Here is a 24,965-nt window from a genome sequence, read left to right on the forward strand (position 1 = left end):
AAAAATATGCTCAGCTAGACACAACTCAACTGCTACAACAGCTGACTTACAGATTCATAATTTTAATCAATTATTGTGACCAGTTTCACTAGAATAGTGTAATAAGAATACTATGGCTGAACGATTCAGCGTTTTCAAATCAAAATCGCAATTTGAAAGAATGCGATTAGACCATGATTAATCAAATGTGCAATATTTAGTTGAATGTTTTGTGTAACATTTGGTATAACATTTTTTATTCCTCTTTTTATTATTACATTTAGTGTTATTTCATAAGATAAATGCTGGAATAATGTTACATATCACACATTCAACGTTCCATGCTTATTAAAAGAAAAAAAAATACTTATTGCTGGCAATTCATATCTATGTTCTCATCCTTGCATACGAATATAGAGCAGTTTTGATGGCGTCTCGGGCTATAATGCTCCATGACATGTTTGATCTGTTACACAGTGAATAATGAACTTTAGCTAAACCTAAAAAATAATAATCGCAAATCGAATTGCAATATCCGGCAGAAAAATCACAATTAAGATTTTTTTCCCAAATTGTTCAGCCCTAAATAATAATAATAATAATAATAATAATAATAATAATAATAATAATAATAATAATACAATAGTTACTGTATATCCAAACATCACTTTCCTTTCTATCTTCTTGTCTTCTATCTTTAGCCTTAAATGACTTGAGACTATGTGCTGTTGGCACTTGTCACTCCACACTTTTATCAGCAACAAGAAGAGTGACACCCTGCATACGTAATGGATGGTGTTACTGCTGTGAACGTATCGAGTGTTGGATAGATGGAGTCAAATTCAGGTCAACCAGATCAGATTGTTCCCTCCGTTACCTGAATACTGTTGATGTACTTTGTGGCACACACACACACACACACACACACACACACACACACACACACACACACACACACACACACACACAGATTACATTTCAATTAGCTTCAGTCATCCACACATGGTTTACCAATATCCTAATTGTTGTTAAAACTGAATTAAATCAGGAACAAAACAGCTTCACTCTCATCAAACGGCACTGAATAAAATACTGTGACAGCAAATAGAAAAAGGTACTGCTGAGTCACGCTGAGTCATGCTGACTCATGCATCCAAGCTGGCTGATTTTATTTTTCATGTGTTTCAGGGGTATTTTTGCCCACAGTGTCGGACGATGACTGGTTTGTAACATGGTGTGATGATGCAGAAAGTAGAGGGCGGCCGGGTGGCGGCAACAGAAAAAGGGGTTCTGGCAGCTACCGCGCAAGCTCACCCCACCAAGAAGGTTAATTAATGAAGCCACAGATGGGAGCTAATTGTATTTTGATTCAGTAACCACGGCGCGCGCTGTGTGTGTGCTTTAGGTGCTGCTGTGTGTGAGTATGAGAGACAGAGAGCTAGCCAGAGAGTAAGAGAAAGGTTGGAGTGTTGTGGGCGAGATTAAAATGAAGTCTGAAAAATTTGCATCTCACCTGGCGTTGTCCCTGCCATGGGACTTGATGAAGTTCATGTCTCTGTATTTGGACAGGAAGGCCACCAGCTGGTTGTTGGTCCTGAAATGGAAAAAAAATGACTTACTCTTGACTGGGAAACATATGGTGAGGCCTAGCTGGAACACTGATTTTGCAGTACAGTACGTGTTATAGGTACAATGCGAGTTCTGGAGGAAGATTATGCAAATGAATCCATCTGTTACTGGTGGTTATAAAAAAGTTACTTAAAAATGCAGTGAAATAAAAAAATATTTTTTTCTAGTTCTAATCCTGTGCCCCTGTCTTAATGGTTCAATTATCTTGTTATATGCTGCATCCAATCAAATGGGATTTGGAGTGACTAGCTAATCTGGCCCATCATTTAAAGACCATTTAAAGGCCACTGTCAGTCACATGTAACCAAACTCCATCTTCCTTATTGGACAATCCAAAATCTATGAATATGCAAATATTTAATGCTTCAAAAGTTAACTACCAGACATAACATTCCTGCTTCACTAAAATGTCTATTCTCAGTGTATATGTATATTTTGCACATCACACTTTGCATACAGTTGCATACTGGACCGGGATTGGCTCTAAACTAGTAGTGATGTCACAAATGATGCTGGTACATAATGTGTGTTAAACTCAGAGTTAAGGAGAGCGCAGAGAAACCTTCCTCCTGAATGTGAAAACAAACTCAGCACATACATCAGTCTGCTCAGTGAACATCTAAGTGAAGTAACAATAAGCAGAACACATTTTTGAGTGTGTGTGTGTGGGGGGGGTCTAATGTTACAGAGAAAAACTTCAGATTTAATGGTTTAAGTCACAATTAAAGACCTCGGCTGCTCTTAGTGTTAGCCCCACGGTCCCTTCACGTCGTTAAAACTATTTAGGATTATACAAAAGATTGTGCTATTCATGATTTTGATGAATGACTTCATGCTGCTCTTACATTATAGAGCAGTCTACTCCCTCATACACAGGCCAGACAAGCTAAAAGCTTTGCTCTGCGGGCTATGCCACAGTCATTGGCTCCAACATTTCATCTGTGGTGGAGCTTTTCATGATGGCTTGGCTTGCCTTTCTAAAAGAGCAGCGAAGCCCTGGTAAAAAGCTCGAGGATCATTGGGGGGAGGGACAAGCGCATATTAATGTCATTTTCTCTTCAAGGAGCAATTTCACAGCCTGGGGGGCTTATCTTAGGAGGTCCTGAGCCATAAAGCCTAACTGATGATGTGCTGCACAGACACATGCGGTCTTCTCTGTCTCTACTTCCCACACACACACACACACACACACACACACACACACACACACACACACACACACACACGCGCGCTGTGTATCTGCTAGTATGCACACCGACAATGCAATATACATGCACAGAGATACACAAATGCTTGTAGGCACGCAGCCACGCACACACACAGAGCGAGGGGAATTCATGTCAAGCTCCAGATTTGCCACCTGAGTGGTCACCCCGTCCACTGGGTCTAGTTTGCTTACTGTCAGCCCTGTGGCTGCTCTGTCTCACAGTGGTATTCACACACACACACACACACACACACACACACACACACACACACACACACACACACACACACACACACACACACACACACACACACACAAACACACATTACTGTAACACACACACACACACACACACACACACACACACACACTACCTGGTACCTACAAAATGTGCACATTTTCAATATCATAGCCATTTAAACATCACTATGCCACAGTTTCACTTCCATCTTACTGTCTTTCTGTTAAATTAATAAAGTGTATTTTTATAAAATGTGCCTTTTTATAACACAGACTTTAAATATACTATTCCAGAGGGGAAATCCAATGGATTACAGGTACAACGCACACTCTAACAACACTCAAACAGATGAGAGATGGACTATACATCCATTTTGTCCAGCAACTTAATTTAAAAAAAAAAACTCCTGTTATCTTTTCAACAAGGTTTTTTAATTTCAGACATGTTTTAAATTAAATTTTCAAGATAGTTGGCTTAGTTCTGATGGGTTAAAAAGTTCTTTTTTATAACATCAGGAAATGACACCTTTCACTTAAGACAGCTTTTTTCCTGAGATGGAAAGCTGACAAAGTGAAAGAGATTAGAAGATATGACGCCTGCAGCCAGTTAATGTCTCAAAAAGCTCTGACTTCTTAAAAGCTGCTGTAAAGTCTATGAAAGCTAGGTAAAAGCAAGGCGACTGTAGATAAAAGCTGGGAAAGAGGGTTGCACTCTGACAAAGCAAGCGTGTAACTCATCCTCTGGCTGCCTTGCACACACACACACACACACACACACACACACACACACACACACAGTTTATCTCCCCCTGGACACACAGCCCCTCTGCTGGTGTGAGGGGCTCTGGGTTTGCCTTTGAGAGCCATCCATGCGGCAGGACAGACATTATCAGGGAATTAGAGGGGAAATAATGCTTGTCTCCAGTCCCACTGATAACAACAGCAGTAGTCAGGGCAGCGCAGGGCAGGGAAGCCCCCCCTCCCTCCCCCCAGTACATGTGCATTATGGTCGGAATGAAAAAACGTCATTTGGAAAGTCTGTGACCAAAAATACTCTAACGTAAAGCTACTTTAAGGAAATATTGGTGCAGATTCATAATACATATGAACCACGGAGTGAGGTAGGTGTGAATGTCTGATTTCCATCATGGGAAAGGTGTGGGGGCAGTGAGTTTCCGAAGCTACTGGACAATCCGACGCACGATTCTGATGAAGCACACTGGCAGCTTAACATATTTGCAGTCTGGCAGTAGTGAGGCATCTGCTTATTCCAACATCGTTTTCTGTGCTGTAGTGTGCTATTGTAAGTCCATAATGATAATGTAATGCTGAGCTGTTTATTTCTGAGGAAGAATGCTTCTTTCATACTGATCCCATTCCCAAAAAAATCAGAAAGGATTATCAGCGACAAAACAGCTGAATGGGTTTCAGTTTCTTGCTTGAGGACACTCGAGTAGCACGAATGCTTCCTTTTGCAGGGGCTTGAACCCAGGTCTGCCACTTAAAAGGACCACATTTGTGTTCAACTCAGTAAATATACAGTGCACAGACGTGGTCAAATCCAAGCTGTGGTTACAATGTACTTTACTAAGCACAGATACAAGGGTCCCATTTACATATTTCCATATTGCATGGATCCAAAACATGCAGTTCACTCTTTTTCCTGTACCCTAACTGCTTATTCTCGCTCCCTCGTCACTCCCTGTCATTTCTGCCTCTCGGCTCCCTCTTTCGCTCCATCAATCGTTTCGTTTCCCAACAGATGGGGCTTAAAACCTCCACTGTCAGCCTTTTTCTCAACAACATCACCCTCATGTGCAAATGAGAAGCCAAAAGACGGGAAGGAAACAGTGTCTCGGTGCATGCACTCGCAAATACCTTTAATCATGCACTGACAGACTGACAGACAGGCGTACAGACAGGATAAATATGCACACAGATAGGTGCAGAGACACACTAGACTGCAAGACATAAACTCAGGTATGCACACACTGCAGCAGAAACAGACACACAGACAAACAGCAGCGTTCATTGATATGGTGAAAAAAAACAACAAGACTGAGCCTGTCTGTGAACAAAATCCACATTTGCCGCATCTTAGCTCCAGCTGTGGAGACATCAGATCCAGCTTCATTTTACCCAGTGGCCATTACAGCTTGTCTAAATTCAACTGGTGGACATCTGGCTGCGCAAAAGAGATAACTCTCTCCTTAATAGGAGGATTGTAATTGGCTGCTGCAGAGCTACATCAAAAACCCAGCAGACCCTGAACTTCCAGAAGGACTATAAACTCACATAAAAAAAGGACAAGTCACAAAATATATCCTCCAACAGGCTATTTCCATGACTTCATGTCCAGTTCACGTAGACTTTGTGGCTTTAATTACCTTTTACAGCCTCTTAGAAGGGACGTTTTGGACTGGAGAGATGAACTTCGGACCGTACAGTACACAACAGGCCTGAAAAGTCAATAGGTATTGACTCTGGGCAATTAAATTGTAATCAGTTCACCATGTAACCCATTCAATTGAGCGCAACAAGAAAGCAGGGACTTGGAAGAGAAGGTGTGAACGAATAGTGTTTGACAAAAGCAGAGGTTCTACTTCATTGATCTGTTTGGTTTGGAGTGACTCTTTATTCAAAGCTCACAATCAACCGCAGGAACCCAGACCAGTGTGTATTGAATTTCTTCCATATTGGCTGAGAGCGGTCTACTATTGTTGTGCACGCCTGGTGACTGCCTTTGTCACCTATACTACTGTAGAGGCTTTCCCCTATACCTCTCTTCATTTTCTTACAGGGACATTACCTGACTGCCTTCCCCTCAGGTCTCCCCTTCTACCCTATACTGAACTTCCCTTTCTGTGAGATCAATCTGTGTTACCTGATGGGGTAGTCGGCAGCACTGAGGTTGATGAAGAAATCCCAGCTCCAGTCCCTCATGGCAAGGAGGTCAGCCATACTGCGAAGATACATGGTCAGCAGACTGGCACCACCCCAGATGGTGGCCATGCGCCAGGGTGTCACCCTCACATTTGGATACTGGGCAGCCATGGTGTGCACCTGCCTGTGCAGGTAGTTAGAGCGCTGAAAAAAAGCAAATGACACGGATTAATATTGTGTCGTCTGATGCCAAGAGATTACATTTTACAAGTTAATGTAATTGAAAAACAAAGAAAATTGAAATATTCTAACCAATCTTCCTTTGATAAAATGGTGGATTCAAAAGGCCTTGACTGCTTTAACATTAAAAGGTGCATCAAACATTGGCTCACCTGATCGACATGTATGTAGTAGTAGTGCGAGGTGTGGTAGATGGCTTTAAAGAGGCGTTGAAACTGGCGAGAGGCTCGTCCATGGACCACCAGGACAAACGCTATTCTGACTGGTTTTGATGGAAAGCTCTCCACAGAGTCCTCATCCCACTGGACATTAGCGTTGGCTTTACCTGTGAAGCCCAAAAACAACAATATCTAAATTAATGTGATGGTACCAGAGAATATATATATATATATATATATATATATATATTGTGTTAACTACATCTAATTTACACAACATTGCGTGGATTCTTCATCAGTAATATAACCAGGGGTTTTCATGTTTGATGATTGCCAAATCATTAGGGCTGCAGCTATCGATTCTTTTTGTAATCGATTAATCTAGCACTTTATCGATCGATTAAACGGATACTTTTTTGGGGGGTTTTAAACAACCAAAACTAAGGAAAAAAGCAACATTTTCAGAAAAAAAGCTAAATTTGTATTGCCTACATTGCTTACAATATCATCTCTCAAAAAACTAAACATATTAAGTGCATTTAACTGCCATATTACATTGTTTTTAAAGCATTTTTTTTCAAATTATATCAACCTCAAACTAAGGCATACATTAAACATACATAAACATTAAGTTGTGCAACTTAACTTTCAGAACTACAAGTTTCAACCTGACACTGATCTGTATATACAGTAGGCCTATATGTAAATATCAGTTATACTCAACCTATTTATATATTTCATTATAATGTCACACAGCTCTGTTACACTTATGTTATTAGATCGTTAATCAGCTGTTTCTCCGGAGAGAGAGAGAGAGAGAGAGAGAGAGAGGGGGGGAGAGAGAGAGAGAGAGAGAGGTGCGCAACAATCAGCTGTTTTTCCGAAGGGATAGTCAACGTGTCAGCTCTTTAGATCAGATCGTGGTCACCACTACGTATTTTCTTGTCTTTTGATTTGATTTTGGTAGTTGTTGTGTTTGGTGTAGTTTCATCGTCCATATACTCTGTGATTTACTTTAGTCGGTCCGCTTCGTGGAATGGATGATTAAGTTAGACTCCATGTTTTCTGTTGAGATGCTAAAGCACTGACGTCATGCTATTATCGTGGTAAGCTAGTTTGATTTTGCAGTAGACACACTGTACAGAGTTTTAGTTTTAATTACGTTTGAACTGATTCCAAACTTTGGACACTTTCTGTCGTTTTCTCCAGCCTGTCTCTAGGCCCTCGCTATTTACGCTCTGGCATGTGTCGCCAGCAGCAGAGCTGCGTCTGGTGTGCGACAGTGCAGATCCACTTTTGCGACACGACTGTCGGGTGGTGTCGCGACGTCATATAGCCATGGTTGATGCTCCACGCCCCTAACCAGCAGCTGATTGAACGAACGCGTGACGTGGGTGTGTCTACTCGAGAATTTCAACAGAGTGTCATGGCGGCTCGTTGAGAATACGATCTCGACAGAAGCGTCGCACGGACAAGTGGATCTGCGCAGATCCACCTGGCCGTGCGACGCTTCTGTCGTGTCGCGCCCCGCTCTATTCCTATGGGTGACGTCAAGCGACTTCAACGCTCCTGCAAAGCATTCCGGGAAGGCGGCGCTACATTTGAAAAAATGCTGTGCGTCAAAAAGCTCGCCGATGCCCAGCTTTATGCAAATGAATCGCGTTGAACGCGACGCGACTATCCAGTAGAAGTAGACGAAAATCTTTCAAACTGACCTTTGTTGATCTGAAATGAAGACATATTCAGCAACTACATGGCCTATTTCTCGCTTAAAATGTTTTCAGAAACACATTTCGGTGAACTATTTTTGTAAAATACGAGATCGTATTCTCAACGAGCCGCGATGACACTCTGTTGAAATTCTCGAGTAGACACACCCACGTCACGCGTTCGTTCAATCAGCTGCTGGTTAGGGGCGTGGAGCATCAACCATGGCTATATGACGTCGCGACACCACCCGACAGTCGTGTCGCAAAAGTGGATCTGTACCGTAATAATGCTCCGTGCGGAAACACCGTCCGTCAGCGATACAACGTTGGTAACATTGATTTAACGAAGCTTCGAGGCAAGTGATTTTGCATGCAGGATTTTTTGTAATCGAATTATTCGAGGAATCGTTTCAGCCCTACAAATCATATCTGTTATTTATTTGATAATCTATAGTTATTGATGACTGTTAAATGTTATTCTTTCATTAAACAATAAACGGAAATAGCTAAACAACAAGGCTGCTAGGCAACATGGTAAGTAGTTGGAGTGGTACTGTATGATTAGCATATTCATAATAATTAACTGTTATGTCACAAGTGAACATGTAGTAGGTATTTTACATTGTCTCTAAGTTTGCCCCTAAGTTTGGTCTTAGTCTATATCCACGACGCTCTACTTCACGGATTGCTCCGGTGCCGCCTGAAATTCCGCCGGATGCGTGTCTTTTCGCCTGATGTCCCTTTCCTTCTGCTTTCTTTTTTCTTTGTGTTGGAACACCGGGGGATTTATGAGGACTATGGTAAACTGCTTCTCAGATCTTTGCAGGGTAAATTGAGACAGCTAGCTAGACTATCTGTCCAATCTGAGTTTTCTCTCGCACTACTAAAACAACTTTTGAACGTACACACGTTCCACCAAAACAAGTTCCTTCCCGAGGCTATTTTGCAGCAGCACTGTGGCTCCTTGCGGAGCTTAGCGCTGCCCATGACGATTGTGATTGGCTTAAAGAAATGCCAGTAACCCAGAGCACGTTTATCTCCCATCCCGGAATGCTGTGTGGACTAGCCAGACCCTCCTCTGCAGCAATGTGTAGGAAGGTCTAGCAATGCGAGACTACCACAGTCTGAACTGAACCAAGGGAGTATTTGTTTTATAAACTACCAATTGACATACAGGGCTCGACATTAAGGCTTGTCCGCTTGTCCGGGACAAGTGGATTTTTTGTAGGGCAAGTGGAAGAGAAATTTACTTGTCCCACTGGACAAGTTAAAACTCAAACAAAATAAAATGCCATGTAAGTTCACGTTATGTGCCACTCATTACGTCTATGTTACCGATTTGAAACGATACATTTTTCCCCCCGCAATCCGGGCAGCGGGGCTGGCGGTAGTGGTCAGCGGGCCGCTAACGTTAGACCCAGCCCGCTGTTCAGCTCGTTCTCTGTAAGCGATGCAGCATGAAAGCGCGGCGAACCTGCCGGTGTTAGTTAGCTAATGTTAGCGGCTAACTGCTCGCTATAACGTTACCTCGCCATACACATCGTTGACAGAAAACGAGACCCGATGCTAATGCGGCACGGTGCCTTAATGACCGTTATCTACCGGACCGAATTGCAACGCGCAAATTTCGGTTGCCACTGAAATGCCAGCTTCTCTCTGATGCTCCAACAGACGAGGGAACCTAAACATCGCCGCATGTCACGCTAGTTAACATTACACTTGGCAGCAAGTAACGTTAACCTACGGATAACTAGCAGCTAGAGTAAACCATTGGAGTAAACACGGTTAAAATGCTGACAGCTAAACGGTGTAAAAGTGTGTCTGTCTGTATTTCACTGGAGAGGAACGTATGACGTTGTAGCTGCTGTTGTCGGAAAAACACAGATGTTGCGTTCACTTGAAATTGGCCTCACCATACTCGTGCTGCATTCAAAGCTGTTGTAAAATACCCTTTTCCAATCCAGTGGTCGTTTTTGCCGTTCTATAATGTCGTTTTTTTGTGCTCCTTTTTGAAACAAATAAATAAATAACATGCTGATTAAATATCAGGTAATAATCAACTGTAAAGTAGCTACAGCTTTTAAAGGATCTCTAAATCAGCCTCTGCTGGGTAGAAATTAGTGAAATTGTATAAAAAAAAAAATAGTTAACACCAACATTAAGTGGCAAAATCCATTGTTATGTCTACAAAATTATTTTAGATATAGTATAAGTTCAAGTTTAAGTCACCACTACGTCTGGTAAAAATATTGACTTAGTATCTCAGAATATAAACTAAGAATCTCAAAGTAATGAGAAAATGTAAAATATTGCTTTAGAATCTCAATATATTGACTTATCTTAAAATATTGACTTAGTATCTCAATATATTGACTTATCCCAAAATATTGACTTAGTATCTCTATATACAGATTTAGTAACTCAGAATATTGACTAAGAATCTCAAACCAATGAGAACATTTAAAATATTGACTTAGTATCTCAATATATTGACTTAGTAACTTAGAATATTGACTGGGAATCTGAAAGTAATGACAAACTTTAAAATACTGACTTAGAATCTCAATATATTGACTTCTGCACACCGGCGTGCAAGATATTACTTTGTATTCTGGAGTCTGGAGATCCTTTTTTCTTGTTGAATGGGAAATCTATTGTTGGGGCACGTTTGTTTCTACTGTTTCAACTGAATTGTATTAATGCTGATAGTGTTTGGATGCTTTCAACGGTTTGTTCGAATTCTGCATTAGCAAAACAATTTTTTTTTATAAAATGATGACTCTTTACCCGGACAAGTGACTTTTGTGCATGGACAAGTGAAATGTAAATGTACTTGTCCGAAGGACAAGTGCCTCAAAAAGTTAATGTCAAGCCCTGACATAGCTCTGTTTAAGATATACAACACTATAATACAGCCACTATTCCTTGAAAAGTGGTGTGAAAGACAGGTGGTTGTATAATAATTTAATACTTCCCTTTGCTCTTCACTGTGTCATCTAAGAAGAAAGCCATGCGACAACTAAGATATCAATACATAAATGAATAAATAAGAACAAAAAGTCAAACAGCTACCTCAGCCCTGCTGTGGAACAGAAAAGCATAACCACAAAACCATGACTCCTTCATCCATTTTCTTATGTGATTGAATTGGAACTATGACAATTTCAACCAGACACTACACACACTGTAACTACTATCCTCATTCAGACAGGAATCCTATAAGCAAAATCCTCTTGGGCTTTCAGGGTAGAGCATGGTTTGACAATGTGCCATCATTCCTCTCAGGCAAAACTCCCAGAAGATGCCTTGAATTTCACACAAATGACAACAATAAGCATGCAGGCAAACACCGCCCCAGTCGCGGCCTGCCAAGCCACTATCTAATTAAACAATTCCAACAATCTCTGGTGAGCCATTGGTGAACTCACATTGCTTCATTGTGTGGTTTTGTACCACCCTTAACCACTCAAAAACAGACACTTGCATTTCAGACCTGAAAAAAAAACTTTCTCAAAGCAGTTCTGCACTATCAAATCCCACAACGTTGTTTGTTTTTTAATCTTCAGTTATTACAGCACATGTGCACATGCAGCTTATGAGACATGTTTGTTCACAGAACATGCCTTAAGGAGATTAATGGCTATAATTTGGGACTCCAGTTCCCAAGAGCTTGTCTGTGCTGAAGAACTAGAGGAAGATGAGGGAATACTGAGGTGGGGGCTGTTTATTTCCCTGAGGTGACGGTTCCTCAAAAATGCCCCACCCGGCTCCTTTCCTAGTCTGGCCCTAAGGGTCCTGTAATTACTCAAAACTGAAAGGCAAGTGTCCAACACGTCTTCTTTTTATGAGTCGACAGGGACGGGCTAAGAAGGCCTGGCTCCTCCCGTTCAACTAATCTCATTCATTCAAATTTAAGGGCAGGTGTCCAACATGGCTTTGTTTAAAGGTTGACCACAAGGTTGGGGTTAATGACATGCTCCCTTGGCTCCAATTGGCCCACATTGGCCCAAATTTGCTGTGGCTCCTGTCAGTCACTCATACTTATTTATTTTTCTCTCTCTCTCTCTCTCTCTCTCTCTCTCTCTCTCTCTCTCTCTCTCTCTCTCTCTCTCTCTCTCTGTGTGGATGTGTGTATGACAGCTCAGGGGGGAAATCTGCTGTGGGCCGTATCAGATTGAATGGTAATTGGTGGCCAGCTAAGAAGGTTCACTGGTTTGCTTTCCATGGATAATTGGCCAGTCGCTTCACAAAGCACTTTGAGATTGTGTGCTATGCTAGCTAGCTGAACTAATGAGCACTGCTGTGAGTTTGTGTGTGTGTGTGTGAGAGAGAGAGAGAATCTAAATTTTACTGTCAGTTTTGCCGAGCATGTGTTTATCTGAGCTTCATCTGTAGTATTTTTTTTAACATACTTTGCACCTGAAGACACCGCAGGCCTTCTTCCGAAAGAAAAAAATAGAAGCCCTCCTCTTGAACTCATCACTCTTCATCATCCTTCCCATTGCCATCAATCTTTTAAACTGCCTTTACCTCATCTGCTATCACCCTACTCTCTTCCTCCCATCATCTTGTGTAACTTCAGGCCCTTACCCACCCTCCATCTTAACGCACTCATATGAGAAGTTAGAACAAGGGCTGAGCTTTATCCCAAAGGGCTTGTACCAAATTGCATTTGAAAATGTCTCGGGGATAGCGTCTACTCCTTCAAACCATCCACAGAGGCAGCAGACATATGAATCATATTGGTGGGTTTGATTTTTATGCAGTGACACATTTCATTTCCTTTCCTTTAAATCTGTAATGGCAGATATTTGGCCACTTGGGGGCAGAGCAAATACAACACTGAACACAACGCTGACATATTATCATATATTGGGTTGAAATGGTGAACTTGTTAGCAGCCTATTTACACATCCAGCAGACGCGGGGCAACAGTAGCATTCATTTGGAGCTAGCTAATCCGCTAACAACATGTTATGCAAACTAGCATGTTGCTATCATGCTGATCAACCCACCAAGTAACAACCAAGCAATCATCCTCAGCTACCTTAGCAAGCAACAATCATATCACCAGCTAACAACATCAGCTAACAAGATGCTAGTTGACAATAACCTGTTGAGCGCAGTTTTTGGCTCTTAATCTGCTAAATGCTGCTCTATAGGTTCACCAGCAATCGCTAACTCTGTCTGCCGTTTGGTGCTGGGCAAATATCATATCAGAGATGCTGCAGCCAAAAATTATGCTGTGAAAGCGGTGAGAGTGAACCCAAACAGTGAAGTTATGGGCCAGGAAACCAAGAGCTAAAAGAAGCTATAGAGCTCATAGAGCTGAGGGGATCTTCAGAGTCGGTCGCTAATACTCTTCGGGTTTGTAGCTACGAGCAACTGCGTTCACATTACACATAATTATTTGCTGCATTGTTATTAGATTATAGATCATTGCAGCTTTACGTATGACGATATGATGATGATGATAGGAATGTACAAATCCTTTTCAGTACAAGGCCATTAGGTTGAAGCTATAGGTACAAGGTCACTGCCAGCTACCCCTGCTAGAGCAACGCAGCCCAATTATATCATTATTATCCAAGTTAGCATATGAATGGCAAAGAGATTGAACATGGTCCTCCTGTATTCAATGACGCTAATACCAGAGCTATCACAATTGCTAATCTAGCCAAGGCCTCAAGGACAGCATACCGATCAAATCAAATTGGACAATTTTCTGCTAACAAGGTTAGGATGTGAATTGGGATGGGGGAACAGAGGAGGGAAGAGAAAGAGAGATAACACATTGGCAGGCAGCAGGCAGGCAGACGGAGAGCAAGAAAAAAGTGATTTAATTTAGCTGTCGTGTTGTTACAGCCCAGCCATCAGGGGAAAGCCCTTTTCAATTTCTTTGTCTCCTTTGATCAAACTGTCAGTTTGAGTGGGATAGTGAGTTGCTGTGTGAGATGACAGGAGCTTAGGCCTAGACAAACGATACTCATGCTCTTGGGAAGGAGAATGTAAAAAAGTTGCTAAGTCACAGTGCCTCCTCGAGTTCTAATAACACGAGCGAGGGCCGAGAAGGTATCTGAGTAGAAGAGGCAGGATGTATAAAAGCTTTCTCCTCCTCCCCTGCTGTCCACACTGCATTCAGTCCACTCCCATGTGTGTAAATACATGTGCGTGCATGTGCTGTTAACTTCAACATGGTTGCTGATGCGTGCTGCCCACTGATGGCGGCAGCCAAAACAGATTATTATAGAATCCACAACCAGACTGCAGATGTCCATAAAAAGAAGAAAAAAAGAAAAGCCCAATGTGTGTGTGTTTGTGTGCGTCTGTTTGACAAAAAGAAAAGAGAACCTGTGTTCTGTGGCCAGATTGACATGACAAATGAAAATTGGAAACCAATTTGGAGAGAATACAAGGAGCATCCCCATTTTCTCCAACAATTTACTTCACCAATTACCTGTAGGCCTATATATCGGCAACAAAGACATTTCTTGCCTTTGACAATAATTGTAATTACGAGAAGAGGAAATATTTGACCATGTACTAAAGCCTGACTGGTCAGACGACACTCTTATACTTAGCTTTGCAGATATTATGTTTTTTTTTTGCTATAAAAAAACCTTGAATAACAGAGAGAAGGAGGAAATAATGTGAAAACAATGAAATGTCAAACTATATGAGAAAAGGACATTGACAACCTCTCGCTAAAAACTATTAGATTATTGATCTCCTGCTACTGAATCTATTTGTGAAGTGATTTGAGCCCTGCAGTAAGGAGTTCTTAAAGGGGCTGTACTCAAAATACTAAAGAAAATTGGGCTAGGATCGCCTCCACACAGCTCTCACAGACTGTTCCCTAACTCATGAAATACCAACATTTTGTCATGGCCCTCTTTGTCGGATATCGACGCATAAAGTGGAAAACACAAGTAAAGTAAACTCAGTAGGGAAAAGGTGATTGACGGTCACGAATTTCCGTGCACAAATGAAAGCAGAGCAACATTTGAATAAAAATGTGATGACAGTTGTGGGGTTATTTCCTAATGTTGCCAGCACTTATCAAATCCAGACTCTTTACTTTTTGAGTTACGCCCTCAATAAATAGTAACATTGGATGTTTTTATTCCACACATTAACTTCAATTGTAGTCATGAAAATGTTATTTTATAGAGAAATACTTTGTCAGATGTTGTACAAAACATGGTTTCACATAGGGCTGGGACGATTCGTCGACGTAGTCATTACGTAAATGCGTCGACACAAATAATTTGCGTCGACGCGTCACTAAATAACATTAATAAATAAAACTTGCGTGCAAATTAATTAGTGTAATGCGGAACTACTGTTAGATACGCGGGTTCTAGGGACACCTAATCTGTAGCCCCGCCTTAGCTCTGAAGCTAGCCGAGCTCTCCGCCTACATGCAGTTTTTTGTCAGGTCCCGTGTCATGCCCTCCCGCCTGGTGCTGTCCCCGCCTTGAAAACGTCGGTCTTCGGGTCAGTTCCAGTAGTAGGCTACAGGCGAGAGAATGGTGGATAAGACGAGGACTGTGTGTCGGCGTTGTTCAGCAGTTGTTGGGTATGTGAGTGGAAATACATCTAACATGCTACCATATATCCGACGCCATCACCCAGATGTGCCAATCACTGGAACGAGACAAAAAAAACTGTCCAACTTCTCCTCCCTACAGTGCTTAACCAGCCTTTAGATACAAATAATCAAAGTTAAATTAAAGGGAGAAGAGCTTGGATGTTAAACAAGAGCTTATTCATTATTTTACATACTGTTAAAAAAAAAGCAAATACAGGCTACTCTTTTTGCACTTGGTCTGTTTACTTAAAGTTTTTATTTTTGTATTCCTCCTGAAAGTGACTTTATTTTGTGGTTGGATTGATAGCCTACATCTGGCTTCAGGTTGCACTAAAAATAAATTTTACTTGAACAGTGCAGTGTTAAAACAATTTGAATAAATAGAGATTTGAGCCTTATTGAAATTTGTTTTGTGTAAATTGTTAATAATTGAGCAATGGTAAAGTAATTGGTAATTGAAAAAGTAATCGCTAATTGAAAAATTAATCGTTAGATTAGTCGACTAATCGAAAAAATTATCGCTAGATTAATCGTTTAAAAAATAATCGTTTGGGACAGCCCTTGTTTCTAGGGGTGGGAATCACCAGAGGCCTCACGATACGATATCATCACGATACTTATGTCACGATACGATGTTATTGCGATTTTAAACATATTGCAATATTCTGCAATATATTGCAATGTATTACCTTTTTTCCAACTTCAAATTCTTCCCAACTTCAAATGATGTCCCCAAAGGAAAATTTTGTCAACATCTGTTTTATCTAAAAAGATAAATTTCTCTGTCTGTTCATCTCACTTCAATTTTATTGCTGCAAAATGGGATTGTCAAGCAGACAAACTGACCAAAACATATAACATAAAAGATCGATACTTGGCGTCTGTGTATCGATACAGTATTGCCACGAAAAATATTGCGATACTATGCTGTATCGATTTTTTCCCCCACTCCTACTTGTTTCACATAACACAACCATTTGAAACTCAAAAATCAGGTGCCCCTTGATGGAAAGCTTAATAGATATCGACCCATTATGTGAGACAATTTGTGTGCAGAATACAAAGTGACTGCACTAATCGCACAGACGTAACCATTTGCATTAACAAAAATCAAATAATCGATCAAAGGAATCACAATGATGGACTTACCCTCGAGGGGGCAGTAGCGAGTGACCTTCTCAGGCATTAACTGCCCTTCCTTGTGTCTGCAGTACACCTCAGCGATCTGTTGCCGGCACTCCTTGCTCTTGGCTCTGGAAAGAGCTGAAATAGCTTCCTTCCCACTGATCTCACACTTGGGTGGCTGGTCGTAGGTCACCTCCAGTGGCGCTGCAGTTGCCTGCCTCTTGTGCGGGTGCTGATGTCTGTGCTGTGACTGGGCCTGCTGGGCCTGTGAGGCACGGTAGTGTTGACGCGATATTCCCGCGACGCCCTGATCACCTGGGTAGGAGGCATTGTTGCTGACTGCCAGCGGCTGGTGGCCTACAGGCAGCACTTCGTTTGAGCTGCGGCCCAGACTCGGGGAGTTGTCCCGCCAGGCCTGCTGCTGGGCGTGGGCCTTGTCCTGCAGATTCTCCCGCTGCTGCTGCTTGCTGCTGGTGGCCCCTACAGACTGCCGGTGTGGCTGTGAGCGTGCACCAAAGTTACTGTTGTCTATGTTCTCAAAGTCTTTTGGCACAGAGTTCTCGTTGTTGCTGTCCACTCTATTTTTCTCCTTTGGCCGGTGCGAGTAATATCCATCCTGTATGAAAAAAAAGAGGGAACAGGAGGAGGAAGACAAGGGAAGCGTTGGGTAAGTGGTGGGGAGTGAGAAAAAGAGGAGGAGGGAGGACACACACAAGAAAAACAAGATCAGAACTGAGTGAGCGCGGTGCATATCAAATGTCGGATTAACAATCAACGTGGCATGTATGAGTGGGCAGCGCTGCATTGAACCGCGAGGCATGAAATGAAGTAGCAAGGTATTGAGTGCGAGGACTACAAGGTGCAACCTAACTGGAGGTGATGCAGGGCCGAGGGCTCTGCTGTTCCGTGCAATCATCAGATTAGCCCCGGTTTCAATTAAATTCTCCCTCAAATGGGCCCAGCACTCCGTAAACAGATTACCAAGAAGGGATAAAGGGCCAGAATATAACTGTGAGTTTGTGTGGGTGTTTTGTGTTTATGGGCGCATGTGCATGCATGTGTACAATTCCTTTTTCAGTGGAGCCACATGAGAATGTGAAGAAATTGTAGTGGTGTGGCATGTGACTGGAAAGGCTTCACTTGTCAGCGCTGTGCATCTGCATATGCGAGATAGTGTGTGTGTGTGTGTGTGTGTGTGTGTGTGTGTGAACGTCTGAATGTACAATTTCCCTATCTTTCCAGCAGAATAGGCTGAAAGCAAAGAAGGGGCACAGGGGAGAGCAGAAAGAGGGAAAAGGGTAATGAGTAAAAGTGGGGAATGCAAGGCGGTGGAGCGCTGACACGAGGCATGAGTTCTGCTCCCAGTAAGCGCTGGCTTGTTCCAGTGAAATGTGCCACGATGCATCAAATGGAAAACTAAGAAATCTGCCTGGCTGCCACACCACTGTTGTACACCTTGCTTGACACACAAAAGGAAGAGGCGGAGGGGGAAAAGTGAGGGGGAACGGAACTACAAACAGCAGCCTAGGAAAGATAGAGCTCATAACAACAGGGATCCCTGATGTGTTCCTCCATTTACAAGACACAGAAAAGAGGAAGGAAAAAGGGCGAGGGAGAGCTAAGTGCAATGTGAGGTATGTGAGACAGAATGGAAGCAGGAGAGGTGACAGACACATGGGAAGCAAGTGAGATGCTATTGTGAGCCAGACGCTCAGCATAGAAATGTTTCTCCACCCCTAAAGCCAGGCCTGTTATCAGCCCATCAACCTTCCCTCTCTGCCAACACCTTGTACCAGCACAATTGCATAGGTGGCTGGATGACACACTTTCACACTCAAAGAGACAGGAGGGGGATGATATTTTAGAAGTGAAACAAGGATGAAAAAACAGGATGAAAAACAGAAGACACAAAACAATATTGTCATTGTCAGCTCTTTTTAAGCTGCTTCCTTGGCAGAGGTCTGATACCTTTATGCTTATGGCTCTCCTCTCCTCTCCTCTCCTCTATTCCTCGATTCTTTCACACCCTCTCTTCTTCTCTTCACACATCCCAATTCTGCACTGCTCACCTCTCATCCCTTCTGCTCCACATCTCGCTCCCCTTCCCTCATCATCTGCTGCCTATTTCATGTCTCTCGCACCTCCTTTTCTCCCTCCCCTCGCTTTCTCTCGCCTTTATTCTTATTACCTCCTGCCTGTCAAAACCTCTCCCTTCCCTTCCTTTCTCCACTCTGCCTAGTTTAAACAAACCATGTTGTCTGATTAGCAGAACAGGCTAATCCTGCATGTAACAGATGCTTAGGCCAGTGATCACCTAAAAAGAAATCCCTACTTGCCGAGTTTCAAAGGGAATGTGTAAGGGGGCTAATCCATGCAGTGCAAGTCACTGGATGTTTGTAGAGGTAAAATGAGTCTGAGTGCTTTCACGATTATGTGTGTACAGTGAATGCTCGATGTGGCTTTTTTCCCCAAAGTGTTCATGTGTGTGTGTGTGTGTGTTTAAGGGAGGGAGAGAACAAGTAAAGTAGAGGCAGCATGTGTTTGCCCTAGAGAAACGGATAGCCTACTCTTGCTTTGAGTCCCACTGCGAGAGACATGAGAAGATGAGGGACACAGTTAAATTGGAAAAATTCCCAAGCGAGCAAATGTTTAAAACAACAGCCGAATAGTCCTCAACCCATCTTGATGAAACAAATCTACTTTGCTTACAGCACATGTATACTAAATGTTAGCCGATGAAGCAGTGTCTATATTCTCTTATCACTTAATTCATAAAAATCATCAAAATATACAAAATCTTTACAAAGGTATGCTAAGCCCAAGTTTACCCACATTTCTTACTGTATATAGCAAAGAAAGGGTTGATACAGGGCTGCATGAAATTATTATTTAAGGATCAATTAATCTATTGTTTTTAATAATCATTTAGTCTAAATAAGATCAGAAAACATCCATCACAATTTCACACAGCCGCATTTACTGCTGTATTTTTTAAGTGGAGGTGTCCCACCTCACCTATTATTTTTTTAGAAAACGTAATATTAGGAATATTAGAAGGAATAGTTTGACATTATGGTCAATGCAATTCTTCACTTTCATGCCGGGAGTTAGACAAGAAGATAGATATCAATCTTATGTCTGTGCATGTGGAGCAAGGGGATGGTTAGCTTAGCTTAACAGACTGGAAACAGGAAAACCGCTAGCTTGGTGCTGCTGTCCAAAGGTAACAAAATCTGTTTGTTTAAACCATAGACTGTATATAAAGTTGGACGATGTGTTTTCACTTTCTCCCACTGTACAAAAGTGAAGCCGAAATATCCCGGATACGGGCGCTGCCATCTTGTTATTTTTGACTCTGCGCAGTAGTGATTGGGAAGTAGAGCCGCGGTATCGAAGTCCCGCCCATACACCCGCCTGACCAATCGCGAATCAATCACATAGTATTAATCTTGTCATCCAACTCTTGGCAAGAGGCATTTCCCAAAATGTCTAACTATTCCTTCAAGCTACAGGGAAAACAAGCCAGCAGTGGCTCTACATCACACACCAAAGGCCATGTATGTATTAGGTAAGATGATTGTTTTAATCCTTAAACTAAACTGATAACGTGACAAGATACATCTGATTCAGCTCAGCAGGTGGCACTGATTAATTGCTCGTCATATGCAGTAACTAATCAGAGCAGCACATTGCAATGAAAACCTTTTGAGTTTTTGCAACAAACAGCCCAATTATTCACAATCAGGTGATCTGTTGTCCTACCAACCCTCCAAAACCCAAAGATATTTAATTCACAATCACGTAAGACAGACAAAAGCAGCAAATCGTCACATTTGATAAGCTGGAACCAGCAAATGTTTGGTATTTTTGCTTAATAAATGAGTCATCAACAACTACTCAAAAACTAAAATGAATCTAGAATTTGAGCAACTGACTGACTGAATTTTAGCAATAGTATGCTGTGTTTTAAACTACTTCTCTGAATGCTTCCCAGCTGGATATATTCTGTTGGGAGGGAGGAAAAAAGTAAAGAGCATCACACAAATGTTGATTTGTTCCAAATTAATTGAGATAAGAGTTGAGGTTAGCCCCCATGTGGCCCTGAAGTGGAAATGAGTCGTATTTGTAAACTGGCACTAAGGAGATTCCTCTGGATAAACAATCTTCACACTGTGCTCCCTCCTCCCTCATTCTCCCCCTCCTCCTGTGAGAAAAGGACTCCAGTAGCTGTGTTGCTCTTTAATCTCAGGGACCGGGCTCTAAGCAGGAAGCGGTGAGGCACAGAATTAATAGTAGTGGCGACCATTGAAGATAGGAGCTGCGGTGGACTGCGGATGGAGCTGGGAACTGGGGGTAGCTATCGATTGTTACGGGGGATACGTTTTCTACTCCCTGGGAGTGTCGAGGAGGCCATGCCAGGATAGCCTGGCATGTGGTTTGCTGGTTGTGCGTGTGCACAAACACACACACACACACACACACACACACACACACACACACACACACACACACACACACACACACACACACACACACACACACACACACACACACACACACACCTCCCTCCCTCCCATGAGCTCTGCTGAGGAGTGAGGAAAAAGCAGAGGGGGTAAACGTTAATATCATCCATCACCGGTAGGTACATTTAGAGAGAGGTCTGTGGGGCTGAGACTTTCAGCAGCCCCTCCGGTAATGGTTTAGTCTTTTTCTCAATACAGAGCTGGCCCTTTCCACTTTCCCCCCATTTCCTCTGCCACAGGGGGAAATATTTCACCTGTCCTTTTTTTTCTCTCTTTCCCTCTCTCCCTTTCTCTTCATTCCCCACAGCCTCCTGTGCAGAGAGAGAGAGAGAGAGAGAGAGAGAGAGAGAGCGAGAGAGAGAAAAAAACACATATCTCTCTCTTAGCACCTGTCCAGCTTTACCCCTCCCCTCCTCCCCTGGCCCACGAATCTTCCCTCGCTCTAGCAAGGAAAGCAGTTCATCTGCTCCGCCCCCTCCCCTCCTCCCTAATGCCATCATTTGCTGTTGCAGTCTCATGGTAGATTTGAGGGAGAGCAAGGTAGCAGCGCATATCAGTCTCACCCAAGCCTCCCAGCCCGCTCCCTTTAAACGACATCATTCCTACGGGGCCGAGCTGAGATAAGCTACTGCGTGTGCCAGCAGTGCGCACTCCGTCAACACAAGCTGGTGTACGGACAGCCATGCAACATAAACACACGTAAGTTTATTAAGAAATACAGTATGAAGAAGGTGGGTGTTGAGTCATCAGCAGCGTGCAGGCCAGCTTCTTCTACGACCTGCCTGCCATGTGGCTAACGAGCTCAGATTAATTACCTGGACTGAATCCCTGATACTCTAAGCGAGATGTGGCGTCTGGCATGACACGGGAGACGGATACACTGACAGACCTAGTTCACAGCTGCTCTAGCACCTTAGGACACCTCACGGAGATATGAGCCAGGGTAGAGCGGGGACGACCTAAATGCTTAGTGACTTCTCAGAAGTCTTACTTACCATAGCTTATCAGCTGTGGAGTCTGGGGGGCGAGAGCAGCTGCTCTTTTCTGCTTTTTTAGATGCACAATTTAGGTATCAAACACTATGCAGAAAGATTTACAAAATAACAAGACAGAGAAGACTGAGCTTCAATTCAGTTCAATAACAAATGGCGTACAGTAAAGGGTTTCAAAAGGGCTAAACTTTACCTGACAAAAACAATCAAGTTGGAAACAGGGTGAAGAAATACAGAAATTAGTTACGGAGATGTATTTTTTTTGATTATGTAAGAGATGTTGTACTTGGGTTCACTTTCTAGGGTAGAGTTGCTGCTACTGCTCTCTTTTGCCCCCCCCCTTCCTTTTGTCAATCCCTTCAATCCCCTTCTCCCCCAACAGCTAAAACTGGAGGAATGCTGGTCACATGAAATGTTAAGTGTGTAAGCGTGTGTGCACGCAAAGGCATGATTAGCGGCAGCTCTGAATGAACCGTTTGGGTTTGGTATGCACAGAAACCATTTGCCCTGCGACAAGCCCCGGAGCAAAAGTGGTGAAAAGGATGTGTGTGTGTGTGTGTGTGTGTGTGTGTGTGTGTGTGTGTGAATGTGCTACAAATACCTAGAGAAGACAGACATCGAGAACCTGCCTCTCCTCTAAGAATCTTTTTAAACAAAGACAAATTATTGCAATCGGCTTCTTATGGTTGAAACCACTCAACAAAGATCCAAGTCTTCCAGAGACAGCGATCCCGGGGTTGAGACTCGTGGGTATTCCAAAGGGCAGAGGTGACTCCACGAGCTGCTGTTGAATTTCCACTTCTTTCGGATATTCTTGTATTGTAATTATATGGCTTCGCTGACTATATTTGCGTGCATAGATTTCAACTGGGCAAGGACACAAAAAAACCCAGACCTCTGCACTCATAACCACAGACACTAGGGAGATAGATGGAGTTCCTCTTCCTCAAACAAATAACCTTTTTAAACACAGCAGAGCTCTGCATGAAAAACTCCACACAATATGAAGAAATGTATCAACCGTGGGGGATTCTCTGAGGAGTTCCTACAAGACCACAGTGGAATTAAAAAATACTTCCCTCACAATACGTTTGCATGCAATTGCAATACTTTTGGGAACTCTTGCGATAGTTTTTTTTCCCCCCCAGAGCCCTGCTTAATGGACAACCCGCTCTACCTCCATAGCCACAACCTCACAACATCATATTCACATGCTAATATCCAAGTAGATTTTACACTATAACATGTTAACCTGGAGCTAAATTGAAATCCAAATTAACATTACCCTGGATTATGTATTTATATTTAATGTTGGGCTAATAGTAAACACTAAAGTGGAGATGTTTCAGCCTGCTGTAGCGCTAACGTGGCTTTTTCACGGGAGACATTTTTATAAAGTCATAGTATAAAAAACACAGGTGTAAATAATAAAGTGCTGGATCTCTGTCACACTTTACTGGGTCACCTGAATAGAACGGAGCCAGTGCTTCCTGAACTATCAACAGCTAGCATTACCCAGCTAGCCAAAGCTGACATAATCCTATGTGAGCTAAGCAAGGTAATGAGCGCTATCAATGATAATGTGACGATAACTACAAAACTAACAGCTGGTGTAGTGTTTTCTTTTTATCGAGTTACAAACAAGTTTCTCTAACCTGCAACAGTGGAAATTGTCCGACCAACCAGTGGACAATTTCTAAAATGTTACACAGTGTATTGTCTTAAATAAACTAGCAGCTATTCATGCTAACATTTAGCAAATTATACTCCAACTCCTCCTCTAGAATATTCTATTTTGTTCTACAAAGAAATGTAAACTGAAATCTTTGTCTTATCATTAAGAAAACAGGACAGATTTGTTCCTTAGATGCCATGTAATGATATTACATTGAAAATGAAACACACTTCTCTCAAAACACTTTGTTAAAAAATGTTACCAGTTCAAATGTTTAGTTTGACCCGTAGGAAGTGCATAATTGGCAGGGTTCACATCACAACATTTATGATAGATTTAGGTAAGTAGGCAGTTATAGTCTCCTAAATGTAGTTGTTTGTTAGGTTGTCTTCATCAACAGTAGTGGGATAGAGTGGGTGGACATTGGGCCTCATTCACCAATATCTTCCTAAGTTTTCTCTTAAATGTGTTCTTAAGAAAGTCCCTAAGAAAAGTCTACGTCTGATTCATGACGTGTTTTTAAACAGCAGAATTGTTCGCAGGTGTGTTCTTAGAATGATGAATCCCAATGTCTTCGTAAATTGAAAGCTCGTGCCCGTTGCTCCTATTTTGCATAGGTAAACGCCCCGCTAATTCCCATAAAAGGGCCCTGGGCCGTGTCGTATGCACACTTAGAGAAATGTCCAAAAGACGGGGCAAAGACGGTGGAGGCCTCGACTCCAAAAGAAAGAAAAACTAATTCTGAAGTGGAGGTACTACTGCAAGAAGTTAATGAAAAACGAGCCATCATATTTAGTAGCGTCAGCAGTGTATACTAAGCTGCAAATAAAACCGATGCATGGAATGCAGTTACTCATGCAGTGAACGCTGTACCCGGAGAGGGGCGCAGAACCGATGAAGTAGAAAAGAAATGGTTTGATCTGAAATCGGAGGCAAATTTTTTTATTACAAAACATAGAAGATACTCTTGGCGTATAAACAGCATGATCAATCACTTGACAGGGTTTCCCATTA

The 24,965-nt window shown here is 42.4% G+C and overlaps 1 protein-coding gene across 1 annotated transcript in view; it reads right to left on the reverse strand.

Moving 5' to 3' along the window:
• LOC120561525 (xylosyltransferase 1-like) overlaps positions 1-24,965 on the reverse strand; it is an 83,064-nt gene that overhangs the window by 23,708 nt on the left and 34,391 nt on the right. Inside the window, exons 2-5 of the mRNA XM_039804658.1 lie at positions 16,786-17,377; positions 6,331-6,503; positions 5,940-6,142; positions 1,493-1,573 (exon numbers count right to left, since the gene is read on the reverse strand). Of these exons, the coding sequence (XP_039660592.1) occupies positions 1,493-1,573; positions 5,940-6,142; positions 6,331-6,503; positions 16,786-17,377 (1,049 nt within the window). The remainder of the gene's footprint in view (positions 1-1,492; positions 1,574-5,939; positions 6,143-6,330; positions 6,504-16,785; positions 17,378-24,965) is intronic.

The sequence above is a fragment of the Perca fluviatilis genome, chromosome 1 (genome assembly GCF_010015445.1).
Source record: "Perca fluviatilis chromosome 1, GENO_Pfluv_1.0, whole genome shotgun sequence".
In the NCBI taxonomy this organism is placed as follows: domain Eukaryota; kingdom Metazoa; phylum Chordata; class Actinopteri; order Perciformes; family Percidae; genus Perca; species Perca fluviatilis.